The sequence below is a fragment of the Oncorhynchus mykiss genome, chromosome 18 (genome assembly GCF_013265735.2).
Source record: "Oncorhynchus mykiss isolate Arlee chromosome 18, USDA_OmykA_1.1, whole genome shotgun sequence".
Classification (NCBI taxonomy): domain Eukaryota; kingdom Metazoa; phylum Chordata; class Actinopteri; order Salmoniformes; family Salmonidae; genus Oncorhynchus; species Oncorhynchus mykiss.
In genome coordinates this window covers 24,041,784-24,061,835 of record NC_048582.1, presented here as the reverse complement: position 1 = coordinate 24,061,835, position 20,052 = coordinate 24,041,784, and the positions used below count along the sequence as shown (strand labels likewise).

General features: G+C 46.3%; 1 protein-coding gene across 1 annotated transcript in view; it reads left to right on the top strand.

Annotated features, from left to right (window-relative positions):
* The window catches only part of LOC110495873 (cyclin-dependent kinase 15), a 29,124-nt gene extending 10,524 nt beyond the window's left edge, over positions 1–18,600 (top strand). Inside the window, exons 3-13 of the mRNA XM_036952332.1 lie at positions 3,638–3,778; positions 4,366–4,460; positions 5,929–6,008; positions 6,208–6,365; positions 6,525–6,648; positions 8,922–9,042; positions 10,015–10,108; positions 10,427–10,490; positions 14,356–14,404; positions 15,602–15,744; positions 17,549–18,600. Coding sequence (XP_036808227.1) covers positions 3,638–3,778; positions 4,366–4,460; positions 5,929–6,008; positions 6,208–6,365; positions 6,525–6,648; positions 8,922–9,042; positions 10,015–10,108; positions 10,427–10,490; positions 14,356–14,404; positions 15,602–15,744; positions 17,549–17,664 — 1,185 coding nt within the window. The 3' untranslated portion in view covers positions 17,665–18,600. The remainder of the gene's footprint in view (positions 1–3,637; positions 3,779–4,365; positions 4,461–5,928; positions 6,009–6,207; positions 6,366–6,524; positions 6,649–8,921; positions 9,043–10,014; positions 10,109–10,426; positions 10,491–14,355; positions 14,405–15,601; positions 15,745–17,548) is intronic.
* Positions 18,601–20,052: the final 1,452 nt, after the last annotated feature.

Sequence of the window (20,052 nt, the reverse complement as noted above, 5' to 3'; positions counted from 1 at the left end):
CTCTCTGGCGTCCTCCGTCCCTCCTGGGAAGAGAGAAGATGAACAGAATAGTCAACACTGCCCCCTGCTGAGAAGAGTGGGTGGAGGAGATGGAGGGAGGGAGGGGCTGTAGATACATACACACACACACTCCACCACCACCACCACCACTCAGCGTTGCTCCCGCTATCACGTTGAAGTTGGAGAGGCATTTCATTTCAAGGGCCATTAAGTCCTGTCTCCTCCCCATAGTGGAAAGAGCACCGTCAGATTCGACATTCTACGTCTCTGAAAAGAAAGCGAGACAAAAATAGCCTTGTCTCCCCTCTGAGCTCTACATCCTAGCCTGCCCTGACCTCGAATACTAAAACAGTAATTACACTCTTTATGGAGCTAATTCCCATTTGATGCTGCTCTACATGGACCACTCAGCACTCACAGAAAGCATCATTATGTGGTGGTACTAACTGCCCTGTGTCCTCCAAAACCTACACAGAAATGTTATGTATGCAGTTAAGAAAATGTTTTCAGGGGATGGAAAATGGGGAAAATAGACCACATACAGTAAAAGCTGCTCGTGGTTCAGATTGGCAGGTTATGGCAGCACTGTGGGGGACTGTTTTCACCCGCTGGTCTCTCCTCTCACACGCAGTCCCCCTCAGTCCTCACACCTCGCCCTGGGTCTGGAGCTAGCTTGTGTTAGGCCTCAAACTGTGTTTTCGGGCACGCCACGTCTTTCTGGAGGGGTGGATGAGCAATGAGCGCTGGCGGTTGAGGGATAATGGAGGAATTCTATCAATCACTCACTGTATTGTATTCGGAACGCCCCATGCAAATATTTGTGATTCCATTCAAATAAATACCAGAGAAGAAGACAGGAGAGAAGCCTCCGGTGGTGTGTAGAGGAAATGAGACAGAACCCCTTCCCCCCTCCACCAACCCCTAAATGGAACAGAAATAGAATGTCAATTCGTATAAAACACTCAAATTAGATTTCCCTCCATGAGTTCCTCTCTGTCCCCTTCCCTTTGCGTCTCTCTTCACACACACACGCACTCCGAGACACACTTGTCATCTCTTCTTCAGCTTGTGCTGACTTGAATGTACACTCTTGTTCAAATTAGGTCGAGTTACCATGGTGTTTGCGTTTATCTGCTACTGGGATAGGGAGGGGGTCATGGGACTGTACTCCTGGAGCCAGACTCACGCTTGTCATATGAGATTCAGGGCCAACCCACCGCACCGAAAACAGGAAAGAAAGAGAGACCGAGAGAGGGAAGGAGTGTGAGGAGAGATGAAAGTGCCTAGAAAGTAAGAGAGGAGGGAAAGGAAGATTAGAAGATTTGAGATGGGTGGTCAGGGCCACAGCTACTCTGTGTGCCCGGAGTTGCTGCTGGTGCTGTGTTGTGGTCGAAGAAGATGGAGAAAGAGGAGAAGGAGGGGGGAGGGAGGATGAGCAAGAGGAGGAGGGAATGGAGGAGCCCCCATCTCCCCAGAGCAGGAGTGTCACGTCCTTACCGTCTGCTGAGGTAGCAGTGAGCGTGTGCGTGTGTGTGTGTGTGTGTGTGTGTGTGTGTGTGTTTGTGTGTGTGCGCGCACGTGCGTATGTCTGATTCTGCAGGCTTGGTTAAGGTGACGGCTGGTGCCACTGTGTTATTACTGTCAGTGTCCTTGGATTATCACACCAACACTGAGTGTCACATGATGTCAATGTTGTCGTGACTTTAAGGATCTCTCTCTGGCTGTCAGTGTGCCCTGTGCGCACACCAATTAAGTTCAATGAAATGCTCCTGACGGGGAATTCTCTCTCGGGGAAAACGCTCCTACCTCTGCATTGACAGTAACCTTTTCTCTCGGGGAAAACGCTCCTACCTCTGCATTGACAGTAACCTTTTCTCTCGGGGAAAACGCTCCTACCTCTGCATTGACAGTAACCTTTTCTCTCGGGGAAAACGCTCCTACCTCTGCATTGACAGTAACCTTTTCTCTCGGGGAAAACGCTCCTACCTCTGCATTGACAGTAACCTTTTCTCTCGGGGAAAACGCTCCTACCTCTGCATTGACAGTAACCTTTTCTCTCGGGGAAAACGCTCCTACCTCTGCATTGACAGTAACCTTTTCTCTCGGGGAAAACGCTCCTACCTCTGCATTGACAGTAACCTTTTCTCTCAGGGAAAACGCTCCTACCTCTGCATTGACAGTAACCTTTTCTCTCGGGGAAAACGCTCCTACCTCTGCATTGACAGTAACCTTTTCTCTCGGGGAAAACGCTCCTACCTCTGCATTGACAGTAACCTTTTCTCTCGGGGAATTCCCCTTTGTTTTTATGTCAAAGTTGTAAACCAAGCTGGTGGGTAATGTATTCTAGCTGACTAGCTGCAAGATGGCCAGTTACGATAATAGAGGTGTCATCACAACAGCGGGCTGCCTGTCTCTCTTGGCACTTTCTCCGCCCACGCCTGTCCACAACATTCAGAGAATCCACAACACACATTCTACAGAGGAAAGCGTTTCAATTGAGTAGCGTAGCGGTGGTGAGGTGATGGATAGTGTTCCCGTGGGACATCACAGGCCTCTAGATCAGCACAGCTCACATTGAAACGTCCTGTACTCTACTGTGACTTTTACACTGAGTACACCAAACATTAGGAACCCCCCCTCTTTACCCTCAGAACAGCCTCGATTTGTCGGGGCATGAGTTCCACAAGGTGTCAGAAGTGTCACACAGGGATGCTGGCCCAGTGCTTCCCACAGTTGTGTCAAATTGGCTGGATGTCCTTTTGGTGGTGGACCATTTTTGATACACAGGGGAACCTGCAGTTCTCGACACTGCGCCTGGCACCTACTACCATATCCCCGTTCAAAGGCACTTAAATATTTTGTCTTGCCGATTCACACTCTGACTGGCACACCTACACAATCCATGTTTCAATTGTGTCACGGCTTTAAAATCCTTCTTTAACCTGCCTCCTCCCTTTCTGTCTACACTGACATCAACAAGGGATCATAGCTTTCACCTGGATTCACCTGGTCAGTCTATGTCATGGAAAGAGCAGGTGTTCTTAATGTTTTGTATACCCAGCATCCTCTGTGTCTTTCATGTTGTTAGCCACAGTTTGGTGGGGAGACTGAGAAACTTTTCAACCCATAACAGTCTCCTCATATTGCCTCTTGTGTCTGTCCTTCTGTGTCTATCCGTCTCTCTCTCTCTCTCTCTCTCTCTCTCTCTCTCTCTCTCTCTCTGTCTCTGTCTCTGTCTCTGTCTCTCTCTCTCTCTCCGTCTCTCTCTCTCTCTCTCTGTGTCTCTCTCTCTCTCTCTCGCTCTCTCTCTCTCTCTCTCTCGCTCTCTCTCTCTCTCTCTCTCTCTGTCTCTCTCTCTCTCTCTCTGTCTCTCTCTCTCTCTCTCTCTCTCTCTCTGTCTCTCTCTCTCTCTCTGTGTCTCTCTCTCTCTCTCTCTCTGTGTCTCTCTCTCTCTCTGTGTCTCTCTCTCTCTCTCTCTGTCTCTCTCTGTCTCTCTCTGTCTCTCTCTGTCTCTCTCTGTCTATCTCTCTCTCTCTCTCTCTCTCTCTCTCTCTCTCTCTCTCCTGCCATGTGTTTATTTGCATCCACCACTCTCTCTCTCCTGTCTCCTTCTATTCTCTCTCCTTCACCTGGCCAGTTGGATGAGACAGACCCGTCCTACTCCAAGCCCCGGCCTCACTGGTTCCACACGATGCAGGTCGGCAGGCTGGCGGTCCAGAGAGGACGCAGCAACAGTGACCCTATGGGAGGGAAAAGTTTCGATCAGGACTTCCAATGGGTGAGCACTGGGAAGTTTAGCCTGATCCCAGAATCTGTTATCAAATCAAATGTTACTACCCAATACACACAAATCTAAGTAAAGGGATGAAATAAGAATATGTACTTATAAATATATGGATGAGCAATGACCGAGTGACATAGGCAAGATGCAATAGATGGTATAAAATACAGTATATACATATGAGATGAGTAATGCAAGATATGTAAACATCATTATTACAGTGACATGAATAATGTGACTAGTGATCCATTTGTTAGAGTGGCCAATGATTTCAAGTCTGTATGTAGGCAGCAGCCTCTCTGTGTTAGTGACGGCTGTTTAACAGTCTGATGGCCAAGAGGTAGAAGCAATTTTTCAGTCACTCGGTCCCAGCTTTGATGCACCTGTATGATGTGTGACAATGACTTTAGGATTTGGCAAGATAGTACAAACAGATCTGGGATCAGGCTTGGTGAGGTAGGTGGGCACCTGGTTATATCTGTAATGTACCTGCAGTTACCGCACTCTGTCAATATGAAGATGTACTGTAAATGTTTGAGGTCGGCACCTTACCCCACCTAACACACGCGTGTCCGTCCTCACAGAAAACAGGCCTACAGTTTGGCACAGCTAACTCCTACCTGAACCTGGAGAAGATAGGGGAGGGGACATACGCTACAGTCTACAAGGGAATCAGCCGGTCAGTATCAATCAATCAATCAGTTGTCATCAAGTGCTTATGCTGTAACCCGACCTTGACCCCGAAGAGCAAGTGGAATCTGAAGTCAGTACAGGTGCTATAAGTTGTAAGACATTACCACAACTCAACACTGATCAACAGCTCAATAATTACGTCACCCACCCTGACAACGTCCAATAGGTCAGTGTAGTCATTCGTCTATGACACATCTTTTATATTATCCCTACAAACTAAACCGCTATGTCAGCTGGTATTGATTTGACTGACCCTATTTGCCCCCTGTGCTGTTTGTTTGACGAAGGACAAGGTTGTTTTTTTTTTGTGAGGGTCTATTGGACGGTTCTACGCTGACGAGCAAAGAGCGTATAAAGCCTCTCACAGTGGTTTCCCTTCATACGGTCACACAGCACACAGTCGAGGCTGCCAGAGGTCACGTCACAGATAGAACAGGTATTTCACCGGATTTCACCAAATATGGTAGTGAGAGGAAGCCCAGTGGCCGGCAGTGGGAGAAGATGGAACGAGATGGATTTTGGCCGACAAATAAACGATTGATCTCAATACAGTTTATGGTTTCCAAAAGTATAATCTGTTACGAATAGAGTGAGACTAAGTTTTGTAGACTTTACCCTTGTTTAGAAGGCAAATGTAGTTATTTAGTTATTGCACACGCACACTTCACAGAGTAGGCTTTCCCTAACGGAAATATGCAAGTGTGTGCTAGAACGTGACAACAGGATCTCGCAAGCTTGTGCTTGGCTCTGCCCACCCATTTGAAACGACAGGCTGTGTGTCTGTCCTGCTTCAGTTATACAAATCGTTGGTGACGTTATGCTAATGTTCAGGACAAAGAGCTTTATTAACTCATTAAGTCAGACTCCAGAAGACCAGGCAGAGAGCTTAATTAACTCATCAAGTCAGACTCCAGAAGACCAGGCAGAAAGCTTTATTAACTCATCAAGTCAGACTTCAGAAGACCAGGCAGAGAGCTTTATTAACTCATCAAGTCAGACTTCAGAAGAGCTGGCAGAGAGCTTTATTAACTCATCAAGTCAGACTCCAGAAGACCAGGCAGAGAGCTTTATTAACTCATCAAGTCAGACTTCAGAAGAGCTGGCAGAGAGCTTTATTAACTCATCAAGTCAGACTTCAGAAGACCAGGCAGAGAGCTTTATTAACTCATCAAGTCAGACTTCAGAAGAGCTGGCAGAGAGCTGCCAAAAGCCACAGCTGCACTAAGATAAGGGTTTTTTCGGTCAGGTAGGAGATGTGATTTGATTGGTTGGCAGCAATGCAGAAATGGAGGGCGAGGTTTGATTGTGTTTTTCTTGACATTTAATGAGGTCCTTAATTGTATCTCTCCGTTATAAATTATAATAGATTACTGTATTTGCCTGTATCCTCTCTTACCATAACTGAGCCGTGGGATGTTCACCTTCTCTGTTACTCTCCTCTACTCTGCCCTCAGGATAAACGGGCACCTTGTGGCCTTGAAGGTGATCCGTATGAAGACGGAAGAAGGCGTACCATTCACTGCCATCCGAGAGGGTGAGAGCTTTTCCAGGAGGCACATGCTGTACATGCGAAACAGGATTGATACTTCGACGTCTCAGAGCAACCACCCAGGAAATGAACTGAAGTCAAGTCATGTTAGCTTTAGCATGTTAAGGAGAATTGCAGGTGCTTATCGAATTCCATTTCCACTGTGAGCAAGGTGAATTAGTATTCGCTCTGTGTCTCTGTCCAGCCTCCCTCCTGAAAGGCCTGAAACACGCCAACATTGTCCTGCTCCATGACATCATCCACACCAAAGAGGCACTCACATTTGTCTTTGAGTACGTACAAACAGACTTGGCTGAGTATATGACGCAGCACCCAGGGGGCCTGCATTCCTACAATGTCAGGGTAAGTTCAATATTTTGATCAACAGAACCTCAACAAATACCATACCTTTTCCCTCTCACCCGAAAATCTGTCCTCTGCTCTTTCAGTTGTTTTAATTGTTCACCATTGACCATACTCTTCCTGCATGTCTGTCTGTCTGTCTGTCTGTGTGTCCATCAGATCTTCATGTTCCAGCTGCTGCGGGGTCTGTCCTACATCCACGGTCGGAGGATCCTGCATCGGGACCTCAAACCCCAGAACTTGCTCATCAGCTACCTGGGGGAGCTCAAACTGGCCGACTTCGGTAGACCAAACCCTAGCTTCATGTCCACATTCTGGTTCAACCCTAACCTCAATCCTAATCCTAGTTTCATGTCCACACCCCGACTCTACACTAACCCTCCACCACAACCTTAACCCAAGCTTCATGTCCACATCCCGGTTCTACCCTAGCCCTAGGTTCATGTCCACATCCAGGTTCAACCCTAACCCTAGCCTCCACCACAACCCTAACCCTAGCTTCATATCCACATCCCGGTTCAAACCTAACCCTAGCCTCCACCACAACCCTAACCCTAGCTTCATATCCACATCCCGGTTCAAACCTAACCCTAGCCTCAACCACAACCCTAACCCTAGCTTCATATCCACATCCCGGTTCAAACCTAACCTTAGCCTCAACCACAACCCTAACCCTAGCTTCATATCCACATCCTGGATATATATATATCTTGTTAACAAACTATAGTTTTGGCAAGTCGGTTAGGACATCTACTTTGTGTATGACACAAGTCATTTTTCCAACAATTGTTTACAGACAGATTATTTCACTTATCATTCACTGTATCACAATTCCAGTGGGTCAGAAGTTTACATACACTAAGTTGACTGTGCCTTTAAACAGCTTGGAAAATTCCAGACAATGATGTCATGGCTTTAGATGCTTTTGATAGGATAATTGACATAATTTGAGTCAATTGGAGGTGTACCTGTGGATTAATTTCAAGGTCTACCTTCAAACTCAGTGCCTTTGCTTGACATCATGGGAAAATCAAAAGAAATCAGCCAAGACCTCAGAAAAAAAATTGGAGACCTCCACAGGTCTGGTTCATCCATGGGAGCAATTTCCAAACGCCTGAAGGTACCACATTCATCTGTACAAACAATAGTACGCAAGTATAAACACCATGGGACCACGCAGCCATCATACCGCTCAGGAAGGAGTTCTGTCTCCTAGAGGTGAACGTACTTTGGTGCAAAAAGTGCAAATCAATCCCAGAGCAAAGGACCTTGGATCTTGTGAAGATGCTGGCGGAAACAGGTACAAAAGTATCTATATCCACAGTAAAACTGAGTCCTATATCGACATAACCTGAAAGGCCGCTCAGCAAGGAAGAAGCCACTGCTCCAAATCGCCATAAAAAAGCCAGACTACGGTTTGCAACTGCACATGGGGACAAAGAAATGTCCTCTGGTCTGATGAAACAAAAATAGAACTGTTTGGCCATAATGACCATCGTTATGTTTGGAGGAAAAAGGGGGATGCTTGCAAGCCAAAAAAACACCATCCCAACCGTGAAGCATGGGGGTGGCAGCATCATGTTATGGGGGTGCTTTGGAGGGACTAGTGCACTTCACAAAATATATGCCACCATGAGGAAAGAAAATTCTGTGGATATATTGAAGCAACATCTCAAAACATCAGTCAGGAAGTTGAAGCTTGGTTGCAAATGGGTCTTCCAAATGGACTATTACCCCAAGCATACTTCCAAAGTTGTGGCAAAATGGCTTAAGGACAACAAAGTCAAGGTATTGGAGTGGCCATCACAAAGCCCTGACCTCAATCCTATAGAAAATTTGTGGGCAGAACTGAAAAAGCGTGTGCGAGCAAGGAGGCCTACAAACCTGACTCAGTTACACCAGCTCTGTCAGGAGGAATGGGCCAAAATTCACCCAACTTATTGTGGGAAGCTTGTGGAAGGCTACCCAAAACATTTGACCCAAGTTAAACCATTTAAAGGCAATGCTACCAAATACTAATTGAGTGTATGTAAACTTCTGACCCACTGGGAATGTGGTGAAAGAAATAAAGCTGAATAAATCATTCTCTCTGCTATTATTCTGACATTTCACATTCTTAAAATAAAGTGGTGATCCTAACTGACCTAAGACAGGGAATTTTTACTTGGATTAAATGTCAGGAATTGTGAAAAACTGAGTTTAAATGTATTTGGCTAAGGTGTATGTAAACTTCCGACTTCGACTGTATATACTGTGTTTTATACCATCTACTGCACCTTGCCTATGCCGCTCAGCCATCGCTCATCCATATACTTTCATGTACATATTCTCATTCACCCCTTTAGATTTGTGTGTATTAGATAGTTGTTGGGGAATTGTTAGATTACTTGTTAGATATTACTGCACTGTCGGAACCAGAAGCACAAGCATTTCACTACACTCACATGAACATCTGCTAGCCATGTGTATGTGACAAATAAAATTTGATATGATATGTGTGTTATATGTGGTATTGTATTCATGTTATAACTATATGGTTCCGTCTGTGTCCACTAGGGCTGGCCCGGTCCAAGTCCATCCCGTGCCAGACCTATTCGTCTGAGGTGGTGACTCTGTGGTACCGACCTCCTGATGTCCTCCTGGGTTCCACTGATTACTCCACTGCTCTGGACATCTGGTGAGTGGACTGGACATATTTGGACATACAATATCCCATATTTGGACAGGGTCTGAACATCCTCCATAAACAACCACCCTGCAGGCAAGGTTGCAATAACGTCATTTCAATCAGCTTTTTCCCACTGGACAGCCAGATCTGAACCCACCATTATTGAACCAGATCAACACCAGAATACCACTGGACCGTGTCCATACTGTTCTAGAGACTGCATAACTACTTAGACCACTGTATCATGGTTCTTTCAAGACAACTGGGAACTCTGGGGGGGGGGGGGAAACTAGGTCAAATCATGACGTCATTTTTCCTAGTCGGAGCTGTTCTCCTAGTGGAGTTCCCAGTTACCTTGAACGCACTGAAGTGGGAGATTTCCTAGTTCTCAGTTGTTTTGAACGCGGCATCAGTGGTGGTTTAAGAGTAGCTGCCACTAGTGTTGCCACCAGTACTCTCCTACAGAGTGAGTTACCTCAGGTTGGCTCAGAGAATGTTGCGTGTTCAGAAGAGTTTAACCTCTTGGCCTTCGTCTAACGATGTTTTGGTGCCATACTGAAAAACAAACGTTTAGAGTTGCTCTCCTAAGCAAAATATTATTTCCCCCCAGAGTTAAAATAATTTTGTACTAATGAATAGCATAAGCGTTGGTATAAACCATCCTGTGCATTACTGTTAATGATATCTGGGCAGGTTTCTATGTGACCTTTCCAAATAGAAAAGATTGGGACCACATGTTGTTTAAGGTCTTTGAACACGAAGAGAAATGTACCAAAAGGGTTAGTATTTTAACAGCAATAATCAAATGGGTTGGGCATAACCTAGGTATTTGCTTTCGTGCTGTATATTTCGGAAGGTTTTCATATTTTACCAAGGACACTTAATTGTGCCGATTATGAAGTACTGAAGAAAGATGTCCCGTCCTTCTCTGTCTTTTCACTGATTATTAAATGACTCCCTCCAACCTGTGTTGTCTTCCAGGGGAGCTGGATGCATCTTCATTGAGATGCTCCAGGGGACGCCAGCCTTTCCAGGGGTGGCAGACGTCTTTGAGCAGCTGCAGAACGTATGGACTGTGAGTAGGATCCCCCTTTCACTCTTTTCAATGGTATCATCCTCTCTCCACTCTTAGAAAAAAAAAGTGATATCTAGATGCTTAACGGGTTCTTTGGCTGTTCCCTTTGGAGAACCATTTTTGGTTCCAGGTAGAACCGTTCTACAGCGGGTTCTTCGTGGAACCCCAAAAAGGTTCTACCTGGAACCCAAAAGTGTTTTCCTATGGGGACAGACGAAGAACCCCTTTGGAAGCCTTTTTACTAAGAGTGTAGATCCATAAAAACTAGTAGAGATGGCGGTTGACGGCTCACTCTGGACCCTTTTTGTCTGTCTCCAGGTCGTAGGGGTCCCGACTGAGGAGACGTGGCCAGGAGTGAACGAGCTGCCCAACTTCAAACCAGGTCAGAACCTCTTCATCCCTTTCATCCTCCTCCTCCTCCCTCATGACCATTACATTAATTCAATCTATGTGCTGCTGAGAAAATACAGTCATTCCCATTGGGTCAGAGAAAGGTCAGGGAGGGATTAGTTTGGGATTAGTCTGGGTAATCTACACACTTAATAAAGCTCGACATAAACCACAGCAGACGAGACTCATGGTTTGCTGTGTGGCTCATCCCTAACCACTAGGGGGTAGAAGAAGTCAACGAGATACATTTTTGTTGGGGTTGTATGGGACTGTGGGCCTGTTGGTCTGTTGTACTACTTTTGCTTTCCAGACTCGTGGCATTTAAGACGGCTGTGGGAAGAGAGTATTTCAGCTCTTTCTAATGCACTGTGGTTTAAGAGAGTTGAGATGCATGGCGTGTGGCCGACAAACACACCTGCGAGAGGAGTCCGTGTGAAGGCTATGTGTGGGAGTTAACTCTTTGGTCTGAGAGAGAATGATGTCAGGAACGAGAAAGACCTTCAAATGGACCTCCAGACGGTGTGGTTTTGGACAGAGCTCTACTCCTCTGACTCGCCTATGCTGATCTCTCACTTTCACCTTGTAAACCACGCTCAATGACACCATACCCAGGTGTGTGTACTTGTCAGTCTTTTGTACTCTTCCATCCAACCCTGAGATTTAAACCTCATGCTGAGTTGAACCTGAGTCAGCCTGTCTTCCCACTCTTCCAGTAATGGGCTAAGGGAGTTCGAGGGTGACATGTTTCACAGCTGACTGTGTGTTTAACTATACTATACTACACTATACAAGAATAGTAAACTATACAAGAATAGTAAACTATACAAGAATAGTAAACAAACAAACATTTGTCCAACTGGGGACATTTTGTTAGTCCCCACAAGTTAAAATGCTATTCCTTTGGGTTTTAGGGTTAAGGTTAGAATTCGTGTTAGGGTCAGGAGCTAGGGTTATGGTGAAGGTTACATTTTGGGGTTAAGATTAGGTTTTGGCATTAAGGTTAGGGTTAGGGGTTAGGGAAAATAGCATTTTGAAGGACTGAATTGTGTGTCTCCACAAGGTTAGTTATACAATACTGTGTGTGTGTGTGTGTGTGTGTGTGTGTGTGTGTGTGTGTGTGTGTGTGTGTGTGTGTTGCGCTGCAGAAAATATGGGCTGCTCTTTGTCTCTGCTAATTCCTCCCCTACAAGACCCATAGGAATTCAAAACCTCAGACTGTTAAAAGTCTTACAGTTCCTCAGCAAACATGAATAAATAAACATAAGATTCATAAATGCTGAATAAATGCATAGATGAATCTCCAAACTACACAGTGGGTCCTGTCTGCGCTGCCCCATGCAGTTCAATAAGGGCTCGGACATTGGTTGGGGGCGACGAGATGCTGAGAGAAGATGGGCTAGTAGAAAGGTCTGGAAGTCAAAAAGAGAGAACGTTCTGTATAAAATATGTGTAAAACAAACAGAGCGGTGAGGCTGGGAGATGAGAAGATAGACAAGACAGGCAGATGCTTGCGCACACTAAAGTATGTGAGTGGAGTGGAGCGGAGCGAGGAGCAGAGCGTGCCCAATTTGACTGGAGCATAAGAGCGAGATTTTTAAAGACTGGAGCGTCGGTCTTCTCGCCCGCTCCAATTTTGCTTCGGTAGCGCTCATTTCACGAGCTCAGGGCATGCCCGTCCCAGCATGCATTTGTAGTCTGCGTGTGTGCTGCTATAGCCCTTTGATTTAGCTACTGTCATGGAGTTCCCTAAATATGTTCATAAAGACACTGATAAAACACACAGGTGCTAAATCAAGGTGACGTACAAAGATGAGGATGAAGAGCAAGTGCGATGATGTAGTGTCCACAACTAAAGAATCCTTGTGGAACCTGAAAAGACACATATCCCAAAAGCATGCTATGTGCACCTGCTAAAAGAAAGGAAATAGGTGGGTAGATAACTAAGTGTGTCATCGTGGCAAAGTATTTATAAACTTAAACGTTTTGTTCATTTTCGTTCTAATATCTATACAATAGGCCATAATTGATTTTGGCCCAATGGGCCTGGCATATTCCCACGTTCAAGGAGCTTCCGTTTTCATTTAGTTATTTTGCCTAAAAAAACTTTAGGCCTACCTATAGAAAAACAAAACACAACTCAGCGTCTCTGCCCAACCTGGCAAGAAGGACCAAAAGGGTGTTTAACATCCACAACTGTTCTGCAAGTGTGGGGAGGATATTATTGTCAGCTGCTGACCGGCTCTCCAGGTACCATCACTCATGTTTCTGAAAAATGAATTCTTTAAATGCTTTCATTTTTTTTTTGTTGAATTTGTATTTCATTCTAAGTAAGTCGCAGCCTATGTGCACAATATATAGATTATAATGGTTTAATACAATGAAATGTGGTTGAAATACTGAGCCCTTTGTGTCCCTACCAGCCTATTGTGTCGCACTCATAAACGCTTCACAATGTATTTCTTTGTATGCTATAGCTTTGAAATAATTGAAATAATATAGCCTAAGTAATTCCGTTTCCGTTCCTTCTTACGCTTCCTGTCTGTCTCCTGACCTATTTAGAGTGTTTATATGACATTCTTACATTCACCTTTTCATGTTTATTCAAAATAGTTTTCATTCAAATCCATATGGTTTGGTTTCAATACTTAAAAACCAATTGGTAGTTCCAGGTAGGCACGAAAATAGATGGGTGTTGGTTAAATTGGGATTTGAATGAATGGAGCGAATTTGGCAGTTTGATTTCCCCTGTGAGCCCGGAGTGGTTTTTAGCTGAGCAGTATGGAAGCACATGGAGCGCCGGGAACAGTGTGCAAGCATCAACTCCAGAGATGAGCGGGACTTTCAACCGCTCAACTCCGCTCACATGCTCTGGTACACACACACACACAAACACACACACACAGGCAGGAGGGTGAGCCAGACAGCTTTCTCTGCCCTGTCTGTGTGGGGGGGGGGGGGCGCAATCTGGGCATGAAGAATGGCTGGACTTAGAATCTCTGTGTCTGACGGGGGGGGGTGAGAGCGAGTGCAGGCGTGTGGTGTTGCACGTTACATGCACGTTACTGTGGTGTTTTAGGACACCCATGTTGGTTGTCCTTGTGTGGGCATGACCCTAGGTATCTTCTCCTCTCCCCCTCTCTCCCTCCTGGCTAGCTCCCTACCTGGCCCCCTGACTGCTGCTGGCACCACTGGGCCTCTCCAGATGTGGGAGCTGAATGGACTAATAGATAAAGGCCTGGGCGGCTTTCAGCAGGGCAGAGCGGGTGGCCAGCACAGAACAGGGAGAGGCCAAGAAGGGAAGAGGGAAAATATTGGGAAAATATTCCTTCAGTGACCTGACTGGCCAGGGGAAAGCGATAGCTAGCCTATACTATAGAGAATGCTTGTCTAAAGATGTATGTTTGTTTATGCTCCGTTGCACCCTGCAGGCGAGACTGAGCGTATACATTTTTTAAATATTTTTTTGAAGTGTTTTTTATTTCAAACAGTTCAATCTCCACGGTTCACTATTAATTCATCATGGACCATCGGAGCTGTCCAAAGCACCGGCTAATCAACCCGTTAAAACACTCTCATTAAAACTCTACGCCAGGGCCCAGAAACCACAAATTGCGATCAGTAGTGCCAAAGCATGTTTCACTTAGTCTCGCCGCCAGGATACCCTAGCTGTAGCATTAATCATCAAAGAGAACAAGGCCTACTTTACTGGAAGTTTACACAGATATTCTTTGTTGTTGTTGTTGTTGTGTCCTGTGGGCTGACCACCTCCCTGTTCCATCGTGCGTGCCTTTGCAGCCATAGTTGCAGGCCAAACATTTCCTAACTAACCTGCTCGTGCTGCTCTCCTCTTCCTACAGAGTGGTTTCAACCGTGTGAGCCCCAGCAATTCAGGAATGTTTGGAAAAGGTACGGTGAAATCAGTTTGCTCAGTGTTCTGTCAGTACTATGAGTTTGGGAATGTGTTTAACATGTCTTGCAGATGTGTTTAACTCGTGCAGGTTCGTCTAATGTATCTCAGCAACCTGCAAATGTGAACATTTGATACAAATAGTATTCCGTTCCAGCATATAAGTGACTGTAGAGGTAGAGTTTGGACACATGTGTACATAGTGTAGGGTACGGAACTACCCCGTTTTGGACGGTCGTGTGTGTTTGCCCATTCCATTGCCTCTGGCTGGGGGGGGGGGGGCAGCAGAGGTGGGCAGTTAGCCCTGTGGTAACAGGAGATTCTTTGTCTGGCTAGGCGTGTCTCCTCCCCTCCTCCCGCCTTCCTCCCCCTTCCTACCATCATGGTGACATCTGACCCAACACAGCTCTGCTCCTGTATCAGCCCACAGGGGGGGCCAGACACACACACACGCACACACACACGTGCACACACACACAGTCGGGTTATGGGAGAGAGAGGATGTCTGGAGTAGTCTCTGACTCGCTGTCATAACAAATATGAGACCCACTCAACAGTCTGTAGCACACTAATGCAGTCTTGTCTGAAAAAAAATCACTCTGAAATAGGAAAACACATTACTAGGAATATGGATCTAATGGATTTAAATGAGAGACAGTGAGGAAGGGAGAGAGAGAGAGAGAGAGAGTTTGAGCGAGACTCAGGGGAGTTATGGTGTGATTTTTAATGCAGGTCTTTTCAAGACTGATGAATGGGAGTCGGTCTCTCCCCCGCCCATCTCCCCCCCCCCCTCCCCCACCCATCTCCCCCTCTCTCTCTTGTTCTAGCCATGGATTTAATTAACTAGACCCCCTGTTGGGACCAAACGCTCTTTTCTCCAAATACATGGACACTGTCAGAAAAACACACACAGAAATAGCAGATAATTACATTGTGAAATAAAAGTTGCTTCGGTAGGACAGCGAGGAGGCACACAAAGCGGGGGGGGGGGGGTACAGAGCTATGCACGCCAGTAGGGTAAATTTACTTGAATTAATGCAAATGACTGAGAAGTGAAGTGTGGCTGGGTTGTTGTTATATGTCTAATGGCTGTGGATGTAAAATCATTTACATAAAGTACGTGTATCTATTGGGGGTTGTCCGTCAGTGTGTGTGTTTGTATCTCTTATAGTCAGTCCCCTCTGCCTCCCCCTCAGACTGTCCAAGTTGCCCTATAAGACGGAGGACCTGGCCCAGAAGATTCTGATCACCATCCCACGAGACCGCATCTCGGCCCAGGATGCACTGCAGCACCCCTATTTCAACACGCTACCGCCCCCCATCATGCAGCTACGAGACAGTGAGTGTGTGTGTCACTCCACATCAATGAAACACATAACATATCAATCTATCTATGCAAAATGAATTTGTGTTATTTTGTCACAGCAATGACAGTCAAGTGATGCATAATGTGGTGTGTGTGTGTGTGTGTGTGTGTGTGTGTGTGTGTGTGTGTGTGTGTGTGTGTGTGTGTGTGTGTGTGTGTGTGTGTGTGTGTCGTATACACATGTGGGAGACTAAGCATGTGTTTGTACGTGTGCGTGCGTATTCATATACAGTATTTCCCTCCTCTGACACCCCCCATCAACATTCTCTGTTTCTCCCTGCCGGGGAGAGAGATTGACACTCCGTTGCACTAAACTCCAGTGCAGTTTGTCACTTAAACAGTCTACCCATCCGACGCATGATTAAAGACACGAGCTTCCTACTGTGAGCACAGATGGCTCCTTTGAAGAGATCAGACTGTCTCCACAGCTCTCGGGTGGCTAAATAGATATACATCAGGAAAGTGGATGTATAAGTAAGCAGAGTTGCATTTGAAGTCTCTCTCCACCTGTCTGTCTATCCCGCTGACAGTCTGCCTGGTTCGGTTTGAACATAGATGTGTTTTTCCAGGCCGTAGAAATAATATTCAGTGAACAGAGGAAGAGTACAGGGATAGATATTAGTGAAAATGTAGGAATGTATTAGACAGGAATAAAGCCTCAGGGGATAGTGTCTGATATGGTCAAGCAGTAGCCTTCCAGCTGAATGTGTCCTACACACACATGCTGGCAGATGCATGCGCGGGAGCGTACACACACACACACACACAGTCTTGCGCATCTAACCTTGTGGGGACATACAATTCAGTCCCATTCAAAATCCTATTTTTCTTAACCCCAAACCCGTACTCTTACCCTAACCCAAAAACCTAACCTTAACCATAAACCTAACCCTAGCTCCTAACCCTAACCCAAAACTGAACACATTTGACCTGCCACCAACAAAATTTCCCCAGTTGATAAATGTTTTGTTTGTTTACTATCCCCACAAGTATAGTTAAACACACACACACACTCTGCTCTTTCGAGAATGAGCCATCATTACTACTACTACTCTGCATGGCATCCCAGACAGGGAGAATAGACAGTAGGGGAGAGACATCAATGCACAGAGCGGAGAAGGAGAATAGGGAGCGAGAGAGAGCAACTGAGAGAAAGAGAGCGAGAGAGAGCAACTAAGAAGTGAAAGAGCGTGGGGAGAAAAGGTTCTCTCCAGGAAGAACAAACTTATTTTAATGATGCCAAGGTCTTGGCAGGGCAGAAGGGAGAAGGCCTAGAAACAGACCAGTAGTAATGAGTAGCCCTTCTAATTTCACACAATGTATCACAATATAACTGGAACAGAGGCGAGCAGCATCAAGTGTTGAGAAGAGAAGTCATTGTAGTTGTTAGGGATGGGGCTCTAGCTGGACTGTACACGACCACACCCAACACCAGGTGCCTATGAGAGGCCCCTTTGATCGCGTCCCAGCGAGTAGCCAGTAAGTCTGGAAGGAGGGCGTGGTGGCGTTTTAGGCTCTAAGCTGTCTGAGCTGCCATGATCGGTATCTGTCAGACCAACTGCCCTATAAGGCTTCTCCGGGAGTTAGTGTGGGAGATGTTTATCTTTTGGTTACTGTTAGTGAGCTGGCTGAGGAACTTTTTCACCTGACTTTATAATGATGTGAAGCCGTAAGAGTTGCCTGACTCTCGCTCTCTCTCTCGCTCTCTTTCGCTCTCTCTCTCTCCCCCTCTGTATCTGTCTCTCTCTGTACCCCCCCCCCCCCCCTCTCTCTCTAGCTGTATCAGTCTTCAAGGTCCCCGGAGTGAGGCTGGAGACAGAGGTGAAGGATATCTTCAGTCCCAGTCTAAGGATCAGACCGTCCCAGCTGGTGCCCTTGGCTAAGTGCTGGTGATAATGGACCCCTAAACCACTGGGCTTGACCCCTGACCCCTAGCCCCTAACCCCAGGCCCATAGCCCCAGGCCCCTAGCCCCAGGCCCCTAACCCCAGGCTCCTAGCCCCGCCTGCAGGCTAGACCCCCATCTGATCAAGATGGAGAGGCATGAGGCGTCTCACACACACACAACACTTAACTACACCACCAGCGTCCTCCACCAACCTCTGCTCTTGACTCCACCCAGCATTCCTCAGTCACAGTTCCCATGTTGTAAGAAGACAGGAGAGAAGAGGGAGGTTTTGAATGGTACCTGGTATATCACATATTAGATGATGTCAGAAGTACGGTATGCACTGTATATACTCTCTATCTGAGACCCGGTGTCTGTTGTTGGTGGCAACGGAAAGCTAGGCAATGTCTAAGAGAACTGACAGGAAGCTCAGAACTCCTTAACATCTTCCTTCTGCGGAACCACCTCCTCCTGCGTCCTCCCTCTCCTTATCAGAGCGTCTCCCTGGACTCACTATGCTCTCTCTGCCTCCTTCTAAATCTACACTGAGATTCAATGATGACTATGGGTTTGTTTTGCAGATGAGCGTTTTATTTTGTACTGCCAAAACATGCATATATTATATACCTCTTATATTAATCAGGTCCTTGTGAACCATGATTGTTCTTTTGCACAGCATGTGGGTGGGTATCCCTGCAACAGAACGACTGTGACGGTTGTGTGTACACTGTAACTCAAGACGTATTGTACCGTGAAACTTCCTCCTCAACACCCCACGCTATGTATTTTTCGGCAATCTTGTGATGTCCACTCTTCAATTGTCCTACACTTGGGTGCAGCTTTGCCTTTAAAATGTGTGTGTGTGTGTGTGTGTGTGTGTGTGTGTGTGTTTCGTGAGAATGAGTGAAGGAGTGTGTGAGTCAATAAATGTTGCAGTAATGATATATTTGTGTTATTTTCTGATGTATACATGTAGATATGCCTGCAGGTCTACATATCATATGTAATTTGTTGTCTTCTCAAACACGCTACACTATCTATACAAAAGTACACGGACACCCCTTCAAATGAGTGAATTTGGTTATTTCAGGCGTCTAAAATCGAGCACAAAGCCATGCAATCTCCAAAAACAAACATTGGCAGCAGAATGGCCTCACTGAAAAGCTCGGTGACTTTCAACGTGGCACCGTCATAGGACGCCACCTTTCCAACAAGTCAGTTAGTCAAATCTCTGCCCTGCTAGAGCTGCCCCGCTCAACTGTAAGTGCTGTTATTGTGAAGTGGAAACGTCTAGGATCAACAAGGGTTCAGCCACGCAGTGGTAGGCCACACAAGCTCACAGAACGGGACCGCCGAGTGCTGAAGCACGTAAAAAATCTTCTGTCCTCAGTTGCAAAACTCACTACCGAGTTCCAAACTGCCTCTGGAAGCAACGTCAGCACAATAACTGTTCGTCAGGGGAGCTTCATGAAATGGGTTTCCATGGCCGAGCTGCCACACATAAGCCTAAAATCACCTGCGCAAATGCCAAGCGCCGGCTGGTGTGGTGTAAAGCTCACCACCATTGGACTCTGGAGCAGTGGAAATGTGTTCTCTGGGGTGATGAGTCACGCACGCTTCACCATCTGGCAGTCCGACGGACTAATCTGTGTTTGGCGGATGCCATGAGAACGCTATCTGCCGCAATGCATAGTGGCAACTGTAAAGTTTGGTGGAGGAGGAATAATGGTCTGGGGCTGTTTTTCATGGTTCGGGCCCATACAGCATACAATTACATTCTAGGCGATTCTGTGCTTTCAACTTTGTGGCAACAGTTTGGAGAAAGGCCTTTCCTGTTTCAGCATGACAATGTCACTGTGTTCAAAGCGAGGTCCATGCAGAAATGGTTTGTTGAGATTGGTGTGGAAGAACTTGACTGGCCTGCACAGAGCCCTGACCTCAACACCATCGAACACCTTTGGGATGAATTGGAATGCCGACTGCAAGCCAGCCCTAATCGCCCAGCATCAGTGACCGACTTGACTAATGCTCGCGACTGAATGGAAGCCAGTCCCTGCAGCAATGTTCCAACATCGAGTGGAAAGCCTTCCCAGTAGAGTGGATTTTGGAATGAGATGTTCGTATAGCAGGTGTCCACATACTTTTGGTCATGTGGTGTATATTGTTGTAAATGGCTTTTGTCCTTCCTGCCATCCTCCCCTTTTCTCTCATGAACTTAGAAAGACTTCTGTAGCATGGCAACCGCGTTGTTTTGTGAAGTGACTACATTCCTAGGAGGCTCCTCCAGTCGTTCCGACTCCGTCCATTATCGTCCCACAGACCATCTCTCCTCTAAGACTGCAAGTCTGGACCTCCTGAAGACTGGCTGCTGCAGGGCCTCAGCTGGTATGTAAT